Source organism: Talaromyces stipitatus, genomic scaffold, assembly GCF_000003125.1.
Source record: "Talaromyces stipitatus ATCC 10500 scf_1105507295555 genomic scaffold, whole genome shotgun sequence".
Classification (NCBI taxonomy): domain Eukaryota; kingdom Fungi; phylum Ascomycota; class Eurotiomycetes; order Eurotiales; family Trichocomaceae; genus Talaromyces; species Talaromyces stipitatus.
In genome coordinates, this window is record NW_002990116.1 from 537,593 (window position 1) to 559,523 (window position 21,931).

Here is a 21,931-nt window from a genome sequence, read left to right on the forward strand (position 1 = left end):
TGCGTCAAAGGTCTTAGGGGGGAAGTTTTGCTCATATACTTGACACAGGCAGCAACTTCCGTGACGTCCCTACTTGCCATAGACCTAATACGCATAATCCTAAGTCCATGGTTCTGAAACCGAAATTTATCCAAGTGCTGGATGGAATGTGTGACGATAGATCCTGCTTCCTATGGATATTATCCACCGTAACAATCAATTACATCAATAAGTGTACAATTTTGCCTACTTAGGAGGTGAATGGTGCATCAGTCCTGTTGCCTAAATAGGTTCTCAGCATAAGAACCAGGGTTTTATATGAGCGGATTAAGAAATGAGGTTGTCTTCAACTCTGGGTTTGGACTTCCAAAATATTCTTTATACTTCATCTTTGACTTCACGAGTAGTTGCTTCAATACCTCGAAGATATTGTTTAGTGGGTAGTAGAGTCCCTCTTTCAAAATCCTGTAAGCAGTTTCCGTTCACCCCAACTCCCACCGTAGATATCCTAACCTAGCGCCTTCGTTCAAGGGGTCACATTGAAATGCGTAAACCATATATCCACTGCTAGAATTCTAGTGGGAGGCAATACTGAACAAAGAATGACTGTGTGGTTCTATACTGGACGGATAGTCAGCTATGTTGCAAAGTCGATTGTAGCCACAAGTCAATTGCTTCCACTATACTGCTTAGGTATTGTTCTGATGTAATTTATAATGAATTAATCTATATTTCGAAAGGATAATTGTCAGGTATAGCTGCAGAGTCCAGCTTTGGGACGATTAATAGACCGGTCACAGAATTTCCTAATTAGGAAATTCGCCTTACAATTCTTGGATTGGACCCGGGGTTCCATTCAGGCATGAGCATTAGCAATACGGTTATTAGCATATAGATGAAGTAGAAAAATGAGTAAGCCTAGAACTACTGCGAAGAAGTGCCCGATCCCAACGCAAGAGTGCTTCGTTTGTAACAGACCGCGCATGCTGCTCAATTAGGGTTGGAGCATGACAGAATACTCTTCCTACCACCGTTTGACATATACTCAATCAACAGCAGCAACACACAAGAATAACAAACGATGCTGACCTATGCTAGTGCATGATTGGGTACTCGGGATGTGTCAGGTGATCTGGTAGAGCATATATAAGTCAGCTCGGAGCTCCTCCCCCTTCTTCTTCCTTTCTCTTCCTTCATCATCTCAAATGAGATTCTCATATGGGTTTCCATTAGCACGACCTGACACATGGTTCTTTCATCTTCATCTTCATCTTCAAATGCCTAAACCCATAGGGTTCTTTGAGATTGGGTAGCTTCTTCTTCCCCTCCTGATAGCATCAGCGTTGGAAAAGATCTACGGCTTTTTTTACACTCTATCAAATCAAAAATAGCAACAATAATGAAATTTCGGTTCTATTGTTTCTGATACTCGTCCTGCTGTTTGGTAAAGCGTCAGCCGCCAATACAGAGGACGATCAAATTACGGCACCAGACAGAACCCAATACAAATATCACGGGTAAGTTCTAGTATCTAGTATTGAGATTTACGATTGCTAATTTATATTGAAAGTGCGCATAAATTCTTCCGGGAAAATCTCTGGACCCTGTTTGGAATCATCGCATTGTTACTTGTGGTTTCGACTGTTCCTAAACGTTGGTTAGTATTTATTCTACCAACCCATTTTCTAAATCTGATTACTCACTGATATCTCATCTATAGGAAGCAGCCAAGACCATGTGGCGTTGCTGGGTCTGGTGTTATCGGAAGAAAGACAGCAAGGATATCGATATGGGGACGACGTTGGCCCTGCCGGACCACAATTCCCAGCCAGAAGGATGGAGAAGAGTCTTTGATAACGGGATGAAAAGGATGCGCTGATGGGTTGCGAGGCCAGATTGACAGATGATTGTGCGTATGGTTATCTATTTCCTGTGTATTTCAACTGCGATGCTTGAGCCTTTCTCTGATTGAACGCCATATAGTTGATCTAGTATGTTAGTATATTACCTATAGCTAGGAATGTTGATTATCTCGAGTTAGGGGATTCTCTATGTTAACGACGGATGCTCTCCTGAGTTCAAGACTACATACTCCCTTCGACCATTCCAATGCCAATAGTCTGCCAGAATCCCACACACTTATGTTTCATGACGTCTGGGACGAACACCCCGGCATCCTCATAAACAGTAGGTTCGCGATGGGGAGTCAGATGATCCGTCTGTAACCCTGTCTGGGCTTCATCTCCGTAAATTAATTTGTCCTGGTGTCCTTCCAGGTTTCTATTAAGCATTGACACCTGGCCGGGTAGCCAACAGTTCTGGAATGATAGATATCTCCAGTGTACTCATTCGTCGACTGACCATACAGTAGTACAGTTGATACTGTATTAAAGGCTAAAACGCGCAGGACCCGTCTTAGTTCTCGTGATATACCAAATTTGCATGGAGACAAAGCTAATGCGGATAACGAGTCCGAAGACCATATCATCCCTCTTCAGGTTTTAGTATCTGTATGTTGTCTTTGCTGGTCGGCTAGGCACCGACTAAGATAAGAACTCCAGATGAGGGGAACTGGATATGCACCACTAGTGACACGTACAACAAGTTAGTCTGATATGGATCTGGTTCTAAGTGCAATGTACAAAGCTGTTTTCTGCATTTATTAACTGCAACCATGTGACCTGAGACCCATCAATAGTACTCATATGCATGAATCGTTCCCGATGTGGGTGTTCCTTGTTCTATCTCAAGCTCGTTACTTTCCTTTTCTACCTCGGCAAGGTATAAGGGCATGTATTCAGTATCTCACATCATAAATGAATAATAGTATCTTTCTCTCTGATTTAACCTGCTGGTTCGCATTTTGCTAGTCATGAAAATGGATGCGCCGCCAACCTCCCTTCCGACAGTCGACATAACCCCATCAGCATTACTCCAAAGCACAGAAGATATCGTAAACCGGATACAAAACAGCACAGCCAATTTAGTCGACTCAGCCTCCCCACAGCAAGTAAATTTCGATAACACGATACGCCCACTAGCTAAGATTGATAATGATGTCAAATCGAGCGTCCAATACATCGCACTTTTTCAAGCAGTTTCTCTATCTTCTGAGCTTCGCGGAGCATCTTCAACTGCCGTTAGTATCATAGATAAAGCATACCTGGCCATATTTCAGCATGAGGGCCTTTTTGGCTTAGTCGATACAGTTTATAGGAGTCCTTCCTGTCTGCAAGTGGATGAGGAAGATAGTAGACTTCTGGACAGATTCCATAGGATGTTTGTGGACAATGGAATTCAATTGGTTGGCTCGGTTCGCGAGCGTTATAGCTGGATTTCACGTTGTTTGATTGACCTCCGAATAGCCTTTATGGATAATCTGAGAAACGATCCAGGATGTGTCTGGAAGACTAAATATGAGCTGGAGGGTGTTTCTTTGGCTGGACTGGAGATAGGTTCAGATTCACGATATCGCATTCCTCTCACACGGCCTATTATAGGTTCAATCCTGGGTAACTGTCGTGATGCTAATACTCGCGCGGAAACTTTCCTCAAAAGCCAGACGTTATATCAGGAAAAGAATGTACCCATTTTCCGTGAGATTATGATCTTGAGAAATGAAGCCGCAAGATTACTTGGATTCTCTTCTTTTGCAACCCAGAAGTTGAGGAGTCAGCTTGTGAAGTCGCCAAATAAAGTCTCCAGTCTGCTGAACGAGATTAGCCTTGCTCTGCAGCAATTGGCACAGCAGGAGGTGCGGATCTTGCAACAACGACTAGACACTCCACTGCGTCTTTCAGACTTTGATTTCTATCACAATCAAATGTTGAGAAAGGAGTACTACATCGGCCAAGAACTGCTTGCAGAATATTTCCCGGGAGAGGTTACTGTGAGACATATGTTGGATATATTCGAGACATTGTTTGCCCTAGCAATCAAAGAACTTGATGAAATCCCGCAAAACTGCAAATGGCATCCCGATGTGACGGTTTATGAAGCTTGGGAGGCAAACAAATCTGTCTTTATTGGATATCTTGATATCGATATCTATCCTCGGCCGGGAAAGTATAATCATGCTGCAAATTTTAATATTTACCCTGTAAGTGCTGCATGGGCCCTGGAATGTTTTCTGCCTGACTCTCTCGTAAGAGCTATGTAGGTCCAGATGGGAAGCGGACTCCTGTTGCCTCAGCCCTGGTATGTAATGTTTAAGGACCTCCGATGGCCAACCGGCCCTTCTGCAGCATCGAGAAGTGATTACAATATTTCATGAGCTAGGTCATGGTGAGTCCCCATATCCTTCGGGATCTCTCCTTTTATGTTACTTGAGCTGACCATGGTTGCCAGAAATACACGATCTCCTAGGAAAATCAAAGTACACAATGTTCCATGGTCACCGAACAGTTCCGGATTTACTGAGGCACTTAGTCAATTACTCGAATACTGGTGTTGGGTTCCGGAGTGCCTCAGACGTCTCGGTTGTCATTACTCCTATCTTTCGCCCGAGAACTATAAGCATTGGGTGACGGCAAATTTTAGGAAAGATACTACGCGACCTCTAAAGGAGATTCCTGATGAGATGGTAAACAATCTCCTAGCAGCTAAGCAGCTGAACCAGGGTATTCTTACCTCAAGACAGGTAGCCTTCAGCAAATTTGATATGCAAATCCACAATCCAGTCTCGCACGATGAGATTGAAGCGATTAATTTCTCCGAATTGTACAACTCACTACTTCAAGACATGACTGGCCTTCAATGGCCGAATGATGAGTTGAAATCAGGGAGTGGCTATGCTACCACTTCTCACTATATATGGGGACAGGAAGCTAATTACTACTCCTACCTTTAGTATTTCCTTGTCCCTAGACTTAGTGTAATTAAATGTACTAATCAGCCTTCAAAGTACCCGAATTCTAGCAGCGGACATATGGTTTACGCATTTCCAGTCCAACCCCTTGAGCCGAAATGCAGGCCTACGATATCGAGAAATGATTTGAGACCATGGTGGAAGTAGGGATGAATGGAAGTTGCTCACGGACTTTTTAGGGAGGGTTCCTACCATTGATCCCTATCTTCGAGACATTGGGGGAACTCTTCATGGAGACAAAAAGGAGGCATAGAGAATAGAGATCTATGAATGCTTCACGGAGCGGCTGTGATTCAGAAGAACTCCTGAAGTCGATTTCATTTCGTCCACGGCTAGAATATCTACCACCCACGCTCGCCCTTCCTGCTCACTTGCAAATCTAAATATGCGGAACAATCTATCAATTCGATGACTACTCGCTTAAAGAAGACATGTCAGACATTTTACTTTAACCAAAGTGTGTGTACATTGACCAATATTGCTTCAGCTTTCTTCGACCAGACTACACGTACGTCAAGCCTCCATCAACGGATATGTCTTGCCCAGTCAGAAACGAACTTCCCGGACTGGCGATAAAAGCCACCACATCCGCCACTTCTTTGACAGTTCCATTCCTCTTGATGCTCTGTTCCACCCGAAACTTCTGTATCAAGGGATGCTCCTCAGGAGGCGCCATATCGGTGTCAATGGGACCCGGCAGAATGGTGTTGACTGTAATTCCTTTACCACCGAGCTCCTCGGCCCATCCGAGAGCCATTGCACTCAACGCTGCTTTGGTCCCGGCATACAATGCGGCAAACTGACTGCCGCTCCGAGCCACAACGCTGCTAATATTGACGATCCTTCCTCCTGGTGCTGCCAGATGGGGCAAAGCAGCTTGGACAAGAAGAAAGGGCCCACGAGTGTTTGCGTGGAAAAGAGTGTCGAAGTCCTCGGTCGGAATGGATGCAGTATCGAGATGGAAAAGTCCTAGTCCAGAGTTGTTGATGATGATGTCGATCTTTCGACCTGGAAATGCAGCAGTGGTCGCAGAGATGATATCTTTCCCAAACGTAGTACCGGATGCATCGCCATGAACAGCGATGGCTTTGACGTGTCGAGACTCAAGTGTCTTCACATTTTTGAGAGCAGATTCCTTGTTGGTGTTATAGTGGAGGACGATCTGGTCACTGTCAGCTCTAAAGTTCATAAAGTTTAAGCAAGTTATCCAACATACGTCTGCACCCTGTTCAGCAAGCGCAGTTGCAATAGCAAAACCAATTCCGTTCTCTTTCCCACTGCCAGTGACAATAGCCAGTCTGCCCTTAAGAGATCCCTGAGACGACATTTTGACTGTAAGATGTTCTCGATTCCGAGCAGAAGGAATTTTCTAATTTTGAATGAAATTGGCGTTTTTAAATGTACGGTGTGTTGTTCTGATTTCCCTAAACCTATGGTGGTGATGTGGTATTTATATACTTACTATCAGAAGGTTAACAGCTAGAGTTGAGCAACTAAAAAGGATCATAGAAAATTCAAGCACCAATGAATCATCAGCTCATTTGCTTTGTAAAACAGTGTAATCTAAGTCGAAGACTACCAATGATTCCAAATCATGCATACGCTTTATTAGCAGCTCGCCGAGCTCGCCGAGCTCGCCGAAGTCAGCCAAGGTGCCAGAAACTGCTGAATAATTCAAACTCCCAGACTAGTTGGATGCTTACAGTGTATCTTCTGGATTTTTCCACCTGAATAATGATGATCTCAGGAGGAAACCCTGTGTTCTACACCGGCAGAGGAAGCTCGATTGGAAATGGTGCTCGGCGAGCCCTAAGAACATGATAGCGACCTATTAGCAATCCATGACAGTTTTCATTGTATGTAAAAGTGTTGAAGGAGCTTGAAGTATTTAAGACTTGCAACTGCGGCCCAAATCATATTTTATCTCCAAATAATCCAACCGAGTACGTTCCAACTTTCACAACAATACTTCTCTACCTTTAGCAGAAGCTCCTTACACGCCATTATTGATCAGTATAACTATAATATCTACTGACAACACCATGTCCAAATTAATTGTCGTGACCGGTATCACCGGCGTTCAGGTACGTCTGGAGAGTACCTAGGTCTCAGGAACGAACTGCACTCTAATATGCGAATAAGGGGGGCTCCGTAGCCAGAACCTATCTAAACACACCTGGATGGAAAGTACGTGGTGTTACCCGCAATAAGTCCTCTGAACGTGCCAAGTTCTGGGCTTCCAATGGAGTAGAAATGGTGGAAGCAAACCTCGACGACATCTCTTCGCTCAAGTCCGCTTTTCAAGGAGCCAACATCATTTTCGGCGTTACTGACTTCTGGACAATTTTCAAAGACCCGGAAAGTATGACGAAGAAGAAACCCAGCCAAGATATAACTGAATATTGCTTCGAAGTTGAGCTTCAACAGGGGAAAAATCTTGCAGATAGTGCGGCCAGTATCCCGGCCTTGGAACGATACATATTCAGCTCAATGGCAAATGCGATAAAGTCCAGTTACGGGAAGTACCGTCAACTATATCATATGGATTCAAAAGCTTTTGCTGCAGATTATGCGAAGAGTCTCCCTGGTCTGAATGGGAAGTTCTCTCAAATTCAGGCTCCGATATATTTCAATTTGTTGTGGGAATGGGGCCTTCCCACGACCCCTATCAAGGTAAAACGCAAATCGACTAACAAAGAGAACATTATTAACTGACTTGATGAAGAATACGGATGGAACCTACCGCATCAAGGGCATCGGGAGTGGCGATGCCCCCATCCCGTTCGGACATGTTGCTAAAGACTTTGGCCCCTGTGTACGAGCGGTAGCAAACGCGGAACCAGGCATAAACCTTTTTGCCGTTGGTGAAGAACTCTCGTGGAACCGATACCTTGATACATGGTGTGGATCCCAAGGCGTCTTGAAAGGCGGATACGACGAGCAGTCTCTGGACTGGTGGATGGAAAAGCTTCCCGGTCTTGGGAGGGAGTTTGGAGAGAATGTTCTTTTTAGTACGGAATTTGGGTACGCTGGAAATGACCCCAGTGTCATTCGTCCTTCTCAGGTATGTTTGAGACGGCCACCGTTGTTGAAGGGAATATGGCTAACGTTTAGATATAGCTTGGAGTGAAGATGACTACCTTTAGAGAGTATTGTGCCGAGACTGACTTCTCTCGTATACTCTAGAAATTGCCAAAATCTGGAAATCACGACTAGCAATTTATTCTGCCTTCTTGCGTATATAGATACCTAGGCAACAACACGGGTTGGAATAACCCTGGAACTACATGCATTGACAATATCAAGACATTTGCTTTCATATGTGCTGTACTAAATATATCCCTAGATTCTAGGTAGCCGAGAGGTATTCATATGACCATGATAAGCCAATATAAAAACATTGAAACGACGTATCATAGAATTGACGTTGTAAGCTAGACATGGTTTTTCTTCAAATCAGTGTACAATCTACCACGCCTGATTATCTATCGTCTGGTCATAGAAGTCATCAAGTATGCCAGGATCTGGGTTTAAAGGGAATTCGGGGTCCACCCTTTGACCGAAGATGGGATCTAATCCATGCATAGCTGCATCTGACTGAGCCTGCCACATATCATCATTATTGTTTGTTAGGGCATTTCCATTGTCAACTCCCAGGGCTTCATCACGACGAATTTCGGCCTCACGTTTGAGAGCAAGAAGCGGTTTCCATAGGACACTTTGGTCGTCTCTCCGCTGACCAAAGATGAGATTTATCTGAGTCCAAGAACGCTGCACCTCGAGGTCTTCTTGCTCTGTGTGCTGAGACAGATATATCAAGATCGTTGACGCAAGATGCCATTTAGTAGTTTCATAGAAACTGTGAAAAACCCAGTCCCAGTAGTGTGCGGAATAAACACCTTGGAGAGAGCGGGCCATTTCCGAAATATGAAGAGCTTTTCGAAACAGCTCTCTGCGCAGTTCACATGTCGCCCATATCCTGTGTTTCAATAAGGATCGCCTTGCGATAAACCAGAGATATTGAAAGGTAAGATCCATCAAGTCTTTCGTAATTCGGTGTATCGGTTTGTCCAAAAGATTCTGGGAGTAATAGACCAAAATCTCCGATTTTGCATCCTGCAATACCTGATCGCATTTAGCTAGGTAGGCTTCCTCCGAGCCATGTTCTGGTATATTCGTTTCAAGCATGGTCCGCTCCAGCGCGGACAGTTTGTAAGAAACTAGAACTGGGACCATTTCGGTCCAACCAGAAATCGCGACGGGCAACTTGCGGCTGAACTCGCAAGCATCCCAAGCAATATCCGGCGAGTTTTGTGGTAGCTTTGTAGCATTTACCTCAAAAGCTGAAACAGGAAATGGCTCGATGCCGTGAACTTGAAGAGCTCGCACGTTGATCATACAGAGGTAATGCCATAGTCGACGGCGGATTTCCACGGCATAAGGACTCAAACCGAACGCCTCTCCGTCCTTGTGTATACCCAGCCGGGTTGCTATGTTCAGAGATAGGCCGCTCAAGGATGTCCACTCGAGGCCTGAGATGTCTATTTCCGAGAGTAACGTAATGTATAAAGCAAATGTTGTGAGCGCCGTCAAGGAGTGGGTAGAAAGAATGCTGATTCTCTCAAGGCCCCTCCGAGTGGTGGTAATGTACCGGTTGATTACGATCTCTTTCGATTCGGCAAAATAGACCAGGACATCCTCTTCATGAAGTGAATGCACGGAAAATGCATATATAGAGGAGAGAAGTGTCTCAAATTCTCCTCTCTGGGACACGAATGATTCTTCCTGTCGATAAAATTGGTCCAAATCAAGCCTGAAGCGAGGTTTGTGGAAGAGGCGAATAAATGGATCGACATTCTTTAGGTAGTGATTGATGAGAAAATCCGATACTTTCCTAGGCGTTATGTACATTCCTAAGTCAAGGAATTGTTGAGGTTGGATGAAAAGTGAAGTAGGATCTTGTAATCTTCTTTCAGGAGCAGCTTTATCCAGTAGAAAGCTGAGACTTTCAACCTAATCCGAGAGGCTTTTAGCATCTTTGACGATTGTGTATGATAGCAGGAGAGATGGTCAACTCTCACCTCATCGTAAAGACCAGCCCAAAATGTCTCTTTAATATACCTCGTATGTGCATCACGGAAACATAGTTTTCCGGTATGAGACGACTGATTTTCTCGCTCGTTGATTCTATGCAATCTTCGGAGAGAGTCTTCCAACGTATTAATGATACTTTCCACTCTAACCCCGCTGACGGAACTATCATGAAGGCTCTGGTCAGTATTTCGCGGGCCTTTAGTCAGCTTCGTGATGGAATCCTGAAGATTCATCAATCTCCTGAGGAGATCAGCATTGACAGAACTTGTGTCTCCTGTTGGATCTTCATTGTAATGACAATCGATCTTGGCCCGAGCACAGTTTGTACAAGGTTGAGTCTTGGAGCATCGAACTTTACGACGTCGGCAAGTAGCGCACGGAAGATTTTTTATAGGGGTCTCCATGGCCTAAAAGCTGCTTTTCATCAGGAAGAAAAAGACGAAGCATTCGCTTCAACGCTGATTAATCCGCCGTAGGTCTAGATATTGCTGAAATTCTAACCCTGAAACCCCACTATAACAAACAGAGGGCCACCACATATCCGTCAGTATATCAAATGTAAATCTGATTTATCATTTATGTAGGGTGGGTGATCCAGCGACACCCCACGTGACTTAACTGTACTGATTGGACATCTTTTTGTGACATGTGATCAGAAAATCAAATTTCCTTCCAAGCATTGCCATATTAGGCAATAGGGTCTAGGGTTAGGGCTAGATCTGACTATTCTTATCCGTTCGGACCATTTCCTAATGCTTGTTCCAAGCAATAACAGGCACACGAGTCAGTAATAGTATTCCCCCTGGAGACAGAAGCCTTAGGGGCCGGAGCCCCGAACAGAGCCTAGCTTTTAACATAATCATTCCCTTTTCCTCGCTCCAAGCTGCCCCTAACGCGTAGGGCATTGTGACGGCTTAGCTTCCGCGGGCTTGGCACCGCACGTCCCTTATTGACTATGATAGGGAATCCTTGTATGGAGATCCTCGTTATAAGTTCTCAATCGGCATTGTTCTTTGCTTTTGATACATGTCGATTCCATGTTGGGACACCAGCTAGGCAATAGAGAATTTGTATGAGACGGGCCGCAGGATCAATGAATGAGAATGGAGGCTAAAAATACGGACTGTTTCCCCTCGATAGAATAGTTTCTTCTTCATACTCAGTTTCTTCGTCGACACAGCACCCTAGGAATAGAAATACTATCTATTTGGATTGGCTCATCGTCACAGGCATTCGAGGTGCCTCCAGACGCCGAATACCCAAGCGACCGTACCTTGTTCGTTACGTTTGGGCGCATTTAAAAGAGCCCTAGTGCGAGGTGCAAGTCGTGTTCTTAAGCGGTGGTGTGTTAGGGCTTCGTTAAGTTTGTTTCCAGTGAGGATAATGAAATTAGTGGGAACGGGGATGACGAGACCAACGAGAATCAGATCAGAAGAAAGCAAGGGACGTGGCTGTGGCCAGCCGGCGCCATGGCTAGGCGATAAGAATGAGTAACAAGCAAGGAAGCTGTAATTTCTTTTCTGAGACAAGTATCTAAGTTGACTGAAATGTTGTATGATTAAATTAGCAGGAAAAATGACAATTGATAGTGATGTGATAGACCTGGCCCTATCCAATCAGTACAGCTAAGCCACATGGGTGTCGCTAGATCACCACCCTTTATGTATAGGAAGCTATCTCATAGACTATACTGCGGGGACTGCATACTCCTATGCTGAAGTAGTCATAGACGAGCTTTCTATAGCCAGGAAGAACTGCTCTGTGCGTTATAACCGGGTTCTTATTTCTCATGACGGTAGTGCCCAGACACTCTAAGCTCGGTCCGGCAGATCTAATGGCGCTGGTGAAGGCCGACCACCCATTACTTCCTTCAGCATTGAAGTCAACATAGCATTGATCCGGAGAAAATAAAGAGTTCCAGTGTGCGATTTTTGCCTCGGTGCCACACGAAGTTTAGTCCAGTAACTGAGCACCCATGAACTACGTCGTAGACTGAAGCATCGTGGGTCAGTCAACAGGCGAATGATATCCACAATGTGTTTCTTGGGGGCAGCTGGGAGAACGACTTGTTCCTCCTTGGTTTCATTCCCAGTGCAAAAAATATGGGTGTCTAGCATTCCATCGTCGTCTCCAAGGCTTGGGTCAACCCCTGCATCCAGTAAGGCATTGACTGCGTTAATATTCCCACTTTCAATACTCAACTTGTAATTAAGCTAGCTTTCGCACTATTTCATGTGGAGTTTCTTTTGTTTATACCATGAGAGGTGTGTGACCTATACAGCTCAACTGGTCCCCAACTGAACCTGATCTATCTGCGAGATGTTGGCGAATTCGGTCCATATCTCCTTCATGACAGGCGGCCATGAACTGTAAGTCTGCGGGTTCTCGATTCTGCATCCTAATAAAATTCGGAATTCGCATCTGTAGCTGAAGGTCGATGTTTCTTGACCAGATCCATGTGGGGAATTGGCAACCAAGAAAGATATCGGATGGCCACCCCAGTAACTCTCGCTTTCCGATGCTTGTAGTGTCGATGCATAGCCTCCATATGTACGTAAACGAAACGTGTAACACTAAATATACTGTGTCACGCTGTTTTACGCTGGGCCCGGCTTCGGGATTGATGCGGAATCGCTCGCTAAGCACCGAGGCGGGAATGATTCAAGTTTTAGGAGCCGACTGATCAGCCGAGCTCTCCGTTGGCAACCTCTTACGGCCATAGAAATTAGCTGGTTGATGAGGGCAAGAGATGGCCAGCTCATTGGGATGCTGTTCAACGAGATTTCTGATCTTCGCGACGATTGATCCAGGCTCGTCTAACAACTCCTTACTAGAAGTCTGGCTTAACTCTTTCATGACGAGGAGGGGAGAGAAGATTGTATGTATAGCGCCAATATGTTCAGAATGGCCGCAGCGCAAGCACTGTCAGTTAATCACAGTTCTGAATCCGATTTTGAGAATAGGGGTGCTTTAAATGGAGATGTGGGGAGGGAAACTGCAGTGTTAAAATAAAGGAGAGCTTTGATGTAAGGACGCCACCTGAACGTAGAAAAAGCAATGCTACACGAGCCTAAACAATAATGTGTACAGGAATATAGAGTCCAAATTACAGCTTCATCGCCAACAGATACTCCCTAATCCCTTCACCAATCCCCTCCGGAGTCGGTTTTTGAGCGACTACATCCGGCTCAAAGCTATATTTCGTAATCAGATGATCTCTAGTCGTGGGACCAATAGTAATTATTCGGCAATTTCTCCTAGAGTCGTTGATCGTGTTGTTATTTTCGTCGAGAATATTCAATGTCCGTAGAACAGCGTTGCAGCCAGTAGGGGAAAATATAACTGTCCATAGAGGTATTCGAACATCCTTCACCAGCTCCTCTCCCTTGCGAACGACATCCTGTAATGTGGTTTCAAACCCTTCCATTTGAGTCGTTTCATAAACCACCAGTTCATCAACATTAATTTGTTGACTCTCATCCAGGTCTTCACTCATGAGTGTTTTAGGTATAATGTCTCGTCTCTGTTCGCCAACTAGGAATAGTAGTCCCGGTTTTTGGCTGTGCGTTTCTGCTGTTGATGGATAGCAGCTGTTATAATGTTCGAGTATCAGATGTGCCAGATCTTCACCATTCCCGGCTTCGTCACCGTATATCGTGGCGAACGGTAGATATTTATCGCGAATGGGAGTCAGGGTGCGGGTTGTCGCTGGTCCGACAGTGTATAGAATCAGATCTTTTGAGGTGGAGGTTGTTATTTTAGCTGTGAACAGTTAGTTACCCATACCTTCACCATACCAATGATTGGACATACTTGGTATACCCTCATGCTCTAATATATGCCCCATTGCTTCCACTGCCCTTTGACTAGTGAATATGATTCCACCGTATTTCTTTCCTTGCCCCAAAAAAGCATTGTTCAGGGGTTTCCCATCACCCTTGTTGACCGCCGTCGTAGGCATGAAATAGGACTTGACAATTTCCGAATTCTCTGGATGGAATCGATGTGATAGCACAGGCACAAATATTGGATCATATTTTACCTTCTCGAGATCATCATCTGCGATATCGTCATCAACCGAAGACTCCGTTTGTTGCTGTTGTCGGATGGCGAAAGTATTATTGCGAAAGTACTCCTCGTACAAATCTCGCGGGGTCGAGGGTGTCTTGAGAAGAAAGACTGGAGGCAGCTGTGACCTAGAAGATTCATCGCTGGTAGACTGCTCCATCTTTTCTATTCTCTGGTCCTGTGCTTGCTCTGTGGTCGTCTATCGATTGTCGTGTTTGGTATAGTTAGGTATATCGCACTATCGTACTGTGTCATGCACAGCAGAGTCCCGGTGCTAGAATCATAGTGATACTTGACTGGCCAATTGCTTTTTGTCAATGCCGACTTTATGAAGAGAAGTTGTCGGGATAGAGTTGGAAGAAATTAAACTGCGGGGTGCGGAGATCTCCACTTAGGATTTGTCAGGGTTATACTTCAACGACATCATACGACAAATCATATAACTTAGCTATGATACAAAGGTACACTGATATAAAATTAAACATGGGGGAATATCTTTCAACAGTCATATCTCAAACTCCTTCATCTTCTCTCTTCGACCGAAGACATCAGTGACAGTCCTTCTCGAGTTACCAATCATCAAGGCATAAAAACATATAGAACATCAGATTCAACTAGTTGAATTACATATCAAGCATCTCCTCAACATAGTCCTCCAGATTAATCATTCGAAACCGTTTCCCCCATTTCGCACGGAATTCCTTCCGTTTATAGGCAAAACTAGTATTCATCGCAAAGCTAACCAACTCGACACTCCAACCTTTCTGCAATGCCCGTTCGACCATTCTCAGAAATCCGCCTGAATACTCAGCTTCCGCTGCATCCCCAGTGGCAAGGACAATGGTTGCCGGTTCATCCGAATCAATCAGACTTTCCAGCATTTTCAGGTGTAGAATTTCGTCTACACACTGTTCTACCCATCTTTCAGAAGGCGAAGGGCCCATTTCAGGGCTCGTCCCGGGGTCAAGGGCATTGCGGAATTTGAGTTGTCGAGGGGTGTATTCTTTTGCTTTGTGAACGCGGCTGAGGATGTTGACCTCATAACCGAGTTTTTCGGCTTCGTTGATAGCGGGGAATCGGTCGGAGCCTGCAAGTACCTTTTTGGCTACAGGCCGGCCGCGTTCGAGGATAAGTGAAAAATTGTGAAAAGACAATGGCAACCGTTTGATATGCGTGGTGACAGGAATATTGTGTTGGATCTTGTAACTGTCATGGAGACCAATGGAAATATTCGATGCATCAACAAAAATATGAACAGCGGGTGACTGCTTTGGAGCATTAAAGATGGATGGCGGACTGATTGTGAAATCCGGGAATTGTTTGCTCAGTTTAGAGATTAGCTCTGCTTTGCGTTCTACTGCAGATTTGTAGCGAGAGGTGGGCAACTTCTTAGCCTTTGGTGTGTAAGCTGATAATGTGCTGTCCTCTTCGCAAGAGGAGGGTGGCGTTAATAGCGGTTGACTTTTAGCGGTGCGAGCGACCTGAGATGGGATGAGTGACAAGGCTGACTTGGACGAAACAGTGGAGTCGAACACGCTGGCATCACCATCAGATTCGGTTGTAGAGTCTGATAGGGCACCAGATGCGGTGGAACTATCTTGTGTAATAGCCTTGCTAGGTCGTTTTAATATCGATATCGGTTTGGATGGAGATGGATAGGTCTTATCCAGCGATTGTCTCTTAGGCGTAATCGGAGCATTTTTGCCGTTTACTGCGGGCGGATGCAAAAAGTCCCATAGTGCGGTGAAATCACCGAGGCCATGATCTCGGGGGTTTTGCCGCAAAACATCTGCCTCATTGTCAGATAGGGAAGGATCCGGAGACCCCCGAGTTGGATTCGTCTGAGGTCTGGTCGGGGTATACACGAGATCAATCACCGCAGTGAAGTCCCAAGCTGAGGGACCATCCGACGATTGCATGGGAATGATGGTCCGTTAAAGTATAGAAATCGAATTGTACTGTTATATGGATAGGGCGTTGTGTTATGTCAAGTTGCGTTAAGTTGCGAGGGGCTATGGTCTAGCTTGATCGGAGGTTCATATCGATGATGCGATAACGCGTTGAATGTGATGTCACGGAATATGAGATAGCTGCGAGATGCTGTACAGCATTGTAAAATTGCGAAAACTTCGATCTATGTCTAATTGTGTATTTGGATGATTGATGTTGTTGAGTCACTTGTTGGTACCCGATGGGTGGCAAGGCGGACTTGGCTATCAGCACGTAATTCTAATACAAACCTACCAAACTCGATAAGCCGGTGAATTGATGTTCCGGACCGTCACAATAACCCTAATTCTCCGAAGAGGTCGACCCAATCTCTCGACATAACTATCACATTTTACCAAGTCATTATCAAACATTCTAGATAAGTCATTGCTTCTCGGTTAAAGGAAACTCATGTTTACCTGCATGATGCCGAGAGGAGAGCTCGTGGGAACCTATATTCTATGGCATAGATACGGATGGAAAGAATGTAAAGAGGCCTGCTCAACAGCAATCTTATGAGTACAGGAATCGCTACTCTATACGACAGTTGCGTTAAGATAAATTAAATCATGATCCCTCGAACTTGACCCAACCCAGAAGCTGTACGCCCCGGTCTCAACTTCCCACGCCATATGGCGATAATAACCAAGATCCCAGGTAGGCACGGTGAAGTCCACAGTGACTGTCTCTCCAGGAGCAAGCTCTATCTTCTCGAAACGGATCAGTTTCTTGACTGGGGTCTCAATCACCGAGAACTCTGGACGAAAATATAGCTGCACGACTTCCTTACCAGTCATGTTTCCTGTATTCGTTATGTCCACCGTCAAATTTATTGACTCACCGGACGATATTTGAGCATTGGAATATTTGAAAGTGGTATAACTCAAACCATATCCGAAAGCCATAGTGGGTGGGGTAGGCAAAGATGGGAATTGCCACGCTGTGGTGAAATTTCCCGGTGCAATACCAGCAACTCCTCCTTGGTTATCAGAAGGAAGGTAGTTATAATAAACCGGTATTGTTGAGGATGATTGCGGCATGCTAATGGTTAACTTGCCGCTGGGGTTCACCTCGCCTGTTAATATTTCCACGAGGGCATCGGTCGTATACTCTCCGCCGAGGAAAGAATGCAGAATAGCATTAGACTGGAGAGTATGATCATTCAACACAAAGGCTTGGCCGCCACTAAGGATGACCACAGTCGGTACACCAGTGGCCAGAATTGCATCGAGAAGATCTTGCTGCCGACCAGGAAATCCCAGGTCGGCGTGAGTGAAAAATTCCCCATCTCTGCGCTCGTTAAAGAGAGGATCAGCCGTGATTACTGAAAGGGATCCCAGCATAAGGACGGCCAAACCAGCCTCCTTCGCAGCTTGAACGGCAGCTTTGATTCCTGACGTATCGTTGCCGATGATGTCTGCTCCCTGCGTAAAGCTTACGCGGTCAAAGCTGAATGCAGAAACCATGCTCTGGTAAAGTGACTTTCCGAACGATCTATCAGTGGAGTTATTGGGGGCGTACGATCCTGGATTGATGATATTGGCGAATGGCCCTATGATCGCTGTTTTGGGCCACGTGCCATTCTTGTTCTTTGTCAAGGGGAGGATGCCATCGTTTTGCAGGAGGACGATTGATTCTCGAGACATGTTTCTATTGATTGCTAGATGGGCCTCCAACCTCAATGTTGCTTGTGCATCGGCAATTTGAGGTAGCTCCTCATCAAACAGGCCTGTCTGGAACTTAATCTTAAGGATCCTCAGGACTGCATCGTCAATGCGTTCCCTGACCCAAGCGATATTAGTGCTTGATACGAGCGTAGGAAACGCCGCTGGCTGCGCGGGTGAAAGCTCCAGTTGCAGACCAGCCTTGAGAGCACGGAGAGCAGCATCCTCCAAGCTCTTTGCCACTTTTGATTGCGTATGTAGATGCAAAATAGCCAACGCATCTGACATGAAGACTCCATCGAAATCAAGCTTCTGACGAAGCACAGTCTGCATCATGAATTTATTGACAGACATTGGTTCACAATCAATGCTAGCGTAAGATATCATGACCGACGCTGGCTGCGCCTCTTTTATTACTGTTGCAAATGGTGCCACAAGGTCATTGAAGAGATGATTCAATCCTCCGCTTTGGCTCGCTGTGTTGATTCCGCCTGTCGGGACTCCGTAGACGAAATGCTTGATTGTTGTGGCTACTTTCATATAACCTTTCTCATCCTTCTCCTCCATCGTCTTCACGTACGACGTCCCGAATACGCCGTTTAGATATTGATCCTCGCCATACCTTGTGAAATCTATCAGTACCGATTTCCGTCATTTCTTAAATCATGGCGTGGAGGAATCTGAATATCTTACATCTCACCTACTCGGCCATAGCGAGGTTCCCTTCCAACGTCTAATTCCGGTGAAAGCACCCAGCGAACACCCATAGCAACGTTCTCGTCACGAATACAAGATGTCACTTTCTCGTAAAGCTCTATGTTCTACGAAGCGCTCATTGATAACGTTGCTGGGTAAAATGTTCCCCCCGGTAAATAGATTGAATTAACCGAGTCCGTGACTGTGATGTACGGGATCCCCAAGCGAGAATATTCAATCTCCTGCTCTCTGACTTTGTTGGCAATCGGAAGGACATCTAATGCATGATTCAACATATATCCGAATCCTAGATAAGTACAGATTAGCTTCGCATATCTTTGCATAGGTAAAGGCAACAAAACCAGGATCATTACCTAGAATCCCATTCTGCAACTCATGAACAGATTTATACGTCGTTTCATTGAATGTCAGGTTTGCACCCAAAAGGGTTCTCACTCCGCCCATTTGACCTATCTTCTCTTCCCATGTCATTCTCTGGAGTAAATCTGTGGCTCTTTCAGAAGCGGAGTATGACGAGTTCTTGCAGATGAGCTCATCCAGACCATAGACAATCGGAATAGTAGAAAAGATACTCAGAAGAGCCGTAGACTCAAGCGTTGAAAGTGGCCACATTGTGCCTGAAGGAGCGTGTGGTATTATACCTGCTAAATTCACGAGTCTAGCCCATCTCACATCCTTCTTAAAGTGAATAGCGTAATTGCCTCCTTATATAATGTATGTACTTTACAAAATCAGCCTTATTCCTCACCCCCTCACAACCATTGCAAGTACGGTTGTTGTAAACGAGACTAGTAGTGTATTCGGTCAATTCAGGGTGCCAATCACCGGCCAGGTCTCCCGATATCCTAGGTTCCCTGGTATTTAGTTCAATTTGTCTTTTTCCTGACTCTCCTCTTATTCTTATGTCTCTGCCTGTCCCGGGTTAGCTAAACAATCCCCTCCCACCAGCTCAATAATTAACACATGACCGGGTTAGATTGCGTGCTAGGCATTCAATGATCGCGACTGAGAAAAGAATAATGCCAAAAGAGTTTGAACATGAGAAACACGCGGCATCCGTTCATGGCGCGGTTCTCGGTCTGTACAATCGATGATTGGATGTTCCATCTATCCCCCGTTATGTTGTTCCATCATGGAGAAGGATTGAGTTCCTGGAAGACATAGCTATTCTCCGGGACAAAACTGGGGTAAAACCAGGGTTCCTGCTTAGCTATGAGCGGGTGGGTGTCTGCTCATGCAGGGACTGTTAAGCCTAGAACTGTAACCCAGTAGTCATTTTTACCTATGTATTGAGAGCAGAACGATACTAACTAGATTTCATCAAGCTACAGGCACTGGCAATCCTATCAACATAATGCATTATAATCCTTCAGTGTCGAGCAATAACTAAGCCAAGAAACTCTCTTTCGACTGTCTTACAGAGCGGGTATTCTCTCATGAACCGGCTCGTCACCAATCTCAGCCATCTTCTTCTCTAACAAACCCGCCATTCTCTCGACAACATCTGCATACTCAGGATCATCATACACATTGAATAGTTCTAATGGGTCCTTGTAACAATCAAATAACTCCCATTCCTTCTCATCCGCAGCACCCGGACGAGCTCCTTCGACGTCTAGATCTTCGTTGTACCAATATATTAACTTGTAACGATGATCTCGGATACCATAATGAGCATACGCTTGATGGATAATGTCGTTATGCATCCAGTACCTGTGGTATGCTACTTGTTGCCAATCCTTTGGAGTATTACCTTGCAACAACGGGCGGAAGGAAACGCCCTGCATATAACTCGGAATAGTCAAGCCTGCAAAATCCAACCATGTGGTTGCAAAATCCACGTTGGAGATGATATCGTTGCAAATACTGCCCGGTTGGATTTCGGTGGGATATCGAATTAGAAAGGGCATTTGGAATGACTCTTCATACATGAATCGTTTATCGAACCATCCATGCTCTCCGAGAAAGAACCCTTGATCGGAAGTGTAAATGATAATTGTATTTTCGCGCAATGAGGGCTCCTCTCCATCGAGATACTTCAATAGCCGACCAACGCTGTCGTCAATCGACTGAATGGTTTGGAGGTACCTCTGCATGTACCGTTGGTACTTGAACTCAGCGAGTTCCGTAAGAGATGAGAATGTGAATACCTCCCCGGTATCCTTGTCGATCAGCCGCAATGATTTGACTACTTCATCTGATGATGGCATGGGAATTTTACGCTCCGAAGCGCCCTTCTCCTGCACAACTCTCTCACCGACCCAATTGCCTCCCTCGGGCTGTACCAGGCCTAGGTCCTGGTAAGTCAGATCCTCGACGACGCGGAACTTGACCACCTTAGCGGCCTTGGCTCGGTTTTTGTATTCGTCTGTAAATGTATCCGGCAGTTTGATGGGGCTTTTGTAAAGATGTTTATGCTTCTCGTCGCATTCCCATGATCGATGCGGCGCTTTATGATGGCACATCAAAAAGAAAGGTCTGGTTGTATCGCGAGATTTGATCCAATCCAGACTTTTGTCGGTGATGATGTTGGTCACGTATCCGGTCTCGACTTTAGTTCCAGTCGGCTCGACAAACTCTGGATCCCAGTACTCTCCTTGTCCGGGGAGTATCGACCTATGTAGAGTGTGAATAAGCATTTGTTGTGATATACCTTAAGCAGTGGAAACGTCTATTCCATGCCGAACGCAGGCTCCCTGGGTATGTAGCACTCACCAGTAATCGAAACCCGTAGGCTCATGTGGTTTCCCTTCTCCGAGATGCCACTTTCCCACCATAGCTGTTTGATAACCCCCAGTGCGCAAATGCTTCGCAACATTTGGGATATGCTTGTTAATCTGGTCAAGTCCCTGATCAGATATCATGTACGACAAACAATAAGAGAAAAAGGGGGTTAACCAACATGGTTGTCAAGCGTCATCACACCATTGACGTGATTATACGTGCCAGTCAAGATTGACGCACGAGACGGAGTACAAATAGAATTCGTCACATAGCAGTGATTGAACTTCATGCCCTCCGTCGCTAAGCGGTCAATGTTGGGAGTGCGGTTGATGCCAGCTCCGTAGCAACTAATAGCCTTCGAGGCATGATCATCTGCCATGATGAAAATAATGTTGGGTTGTATGCTTGAAGACGTCGCTTCCATTGTAGGAGGATGTTGGTTTGCCATGCTAACCATTGTTCTTTTCGAGACGTTCTGAACTGCGACTGAAGGCAAAGAGAGTTGATCAGAGTTGGAGAAAAACAAAAGACAAGAAGAGATTCCATTTTGAATTTGCGATTTTTTTTTCTTTCGATGTCGATGACTGTAGCGTGTCACATGTAAAGCCAGACTTCACTAGACAAGGAGTAAAGAATAACTCGGTCAGGATGGCTTCTGATTGGCTAGATCTGGGAAGACATCGGTACTCGGGGTATACAACGCCTCATTGGCTACAGCGAATGTTCTCATGCCAGTCACTTAACCTTTGTCACGTCTTTTTTCTTGTTCATGGGACTTCTTTGCACAGTGGTAGTGAGGGGTATAGGAATGATACAGGAGACATCGGCG

At 45.3% G+C, this 21,931-nt stretch overlaps 9 protein-coding genes across 9 annotated transcripts; 3 read left to right on the forward strand and 6 right to left on the reverse strand.

The window, feature by feature from the left end:
- Positions 1 to 2,857: 2,857 nt before the first annotated feature.
- Positions 2,858 to 4,252, forward strand: TSTA_113050 (thimet oligopeptidase, putative; the record flags this gene model as incomplete). The annotated part of the gene is made up of 2 exons (XM_002481426.1): positions 2,858 to 4,078; positions 4,139 to 4,252. The coding sequence occupies 2 exons, from the start codon at positions 2,858 to 2,860 to the stop codon at positions 4,250 to 4,252; spliced, it is 1,335 nt and encodes a 444-aa protein (XP_002481471.1).
- Positions 4,253 to 4,315: 63 nt separating this feature from the next.
- On the forward strand, positions 4,316 to 4,976 carry TSTA_113060 (uncharacterized protein; the record flags this gene model as incomplete). Its single annotated transcript, XM_002481427.1, has 2 exons — positions 4,316 to 4,827; positions 4,874 to 4,976. 2 exons carry the CDS (start codon positions 4,316 to 4,318, stop codon positions 4,974 to 4,976), a joined length of 615 nt encoding a protein of 204 aa, XP_002481472.1.
- Positions 4,977 to 5,348: 372 nt separating this feature from the next.
- TSTA_113070 (short-chain dehydrogenases/reductase, putative) lies at positions 5,349 to 6,173 on the reverse strand (the record flags this gene model as incomplete). Its single annotated transcript, XM_002481428.1, has 2 exons — positions 5,349 to 6,008; positions 6,063 to 6,173. The coding sequence occupies 2 exons, from the start codon at positions 6,171 to 6,173 to the stop codon at positions 5,349 to 5,351; spliced, it is 771 nt and encodes a 256-aa protein (XP_002481473.1).
- A 715-nt stretch (positions 6,174 to 6,888) lies between these two features.
- On the forward strand, positions 6,889 to 8,032 carry TSTA_113080 (NAD dependent epimerase/dehydratase, putative; the record flags this gene model as incomplete). The annotated part of the gene is made up of 4 exons (XM_002481429.1): positions 6,889 to 6,930; positions 6,989 to 7,482; positions 7,547 to 7,910; positions 7,967 to 8,032. The coding sequence occupies 4 exons, from the start codon at positions 6,889 to 6,891 to the stop codon at positions 8,030 to 8,032; spliced, it is 966 nt and encodes a 321-aa protein (XP_002481474.1).
- A 132-nt stretch (positions 8,033 to 8,164) lies between these two features.
- Positions 8,165 to 10,344, reverse strand: TSTA_113090 (uncharacterized protein; the record flags this gene model as incomplete). Its single annotated transcript, XM_002481430.1, has 2 exons — positions 8,165 to 9,859; positions 9,928 to 10,344. 2 exons carry the CDS (start codon positions 10,342 to 10,344, stop codon positions 8,315 to 8,317), a joined length of 1,962 nt encoding a protein of 653 aa, XP_002481475.1. The 3' UTR covers positions 8,165 to 8,314.
- Positions 10,345 to 12,945: 2,601 nt separating this feature from the next.
- TSTA_113100 (uroporphyrinogen-III synthase (UroS), putative) lies at positions 12,946 to 14,327 on the reverse strand. The gene is made up of 2 exons (XM_002481431.1): positions 13,754 to 14,327; positions 12,946 to 13,702 (listed from the first exon to the last, which is right to left on the reverse strand). Exons 1-2 carry the CDS (start codon positions 14,166 to 14,168, stop codon positions 13,047 to 13,049), a joined length of 1,071 nt encoding a protein of 356 aa, XP_002481476.1. The 5' UTR covers positions 14,169 to 14,327; the 3' UTR covers positions 12,946 to 13,046.
- Positions 14,328 to 14,513: 186 nt separating this feature from the next.
- On the reverse strand, positions 14,514 to 15,927 carry TSTA_113110 (uncharacterized protein; the record flags this gene model as incomplete). The annotated part of the gene is made up of 2 exons (XM_002481432.1): positions 14,514 to 14,568; positions 14,636 to 15,927. 2 exons carry the CDS (start codon positions 15,925 to 15,927, stop codon positions 14,514 to 14,516), a joined length of 1,347 nt encoding a protein of 448 aa, XP_002481477.1.
- Positions 15,928 to 16,533: 606 nt separating this feature from the next.
- On the reverse strand, positions 16,534 to 18,428 carry TSTA_113120 (periplasmic beta-glucosidase precursor, putative; the record flags this gene model as incomplete). Its single annotated transcript, XM_002481433.1, has 2 exons — positions 16,534 to 18,283; positions 18,355 to 18,428. 2 exons carry the CDS (start codon positions 18,426 to 18,428, stop codon positions 16,534 to 16,536), a joined length of 1,824 nt encoding a protein of 607 aa, XP_002481478.1.
- A 54-nt stretch (positions 18,429 to 18,482) lies between these two features.
- On the reverse strand, positions 18,483 to 21,559 carry TSTA_113130 (mucin-desulfating sulfatase, putative; the record flags this gene model as incomplete). The annotated part of the gene is made up of 5 exons (XM_002481434.1): positions 18,483 to 18,664; positions 18,732 to 19,036; positions 19,798 to 20,994; positions 21,094 to 21,215; positions 21,281 to 21,559. 5 exons carry the CDS (start codon positions 21,557 to 21,559, stop codon positions 18,483 to 18,485), a joined length of 2,085 nt encoding a protein of 694 aa, XP_002481479.1.
- Positions 21,560 to 21,931: the final 372 nt, after the last annotated feature.

Coding starts and splice junctions, on each gene's coding strand:
- TSTA_113100 (XM_002481431.1), bottom strand. CDS start 14,168: ATGGAGCAGTCTACCAGCGATGAATCTTCTAGGTCACAGCTGCCTCCA. Junction 13,703..13,753: donor AGAGCATGAGGGTATACCAA/GTATGTCCAATC, acceptor AACTGTTCACAG/CTAAAATAACAACCTCCACC.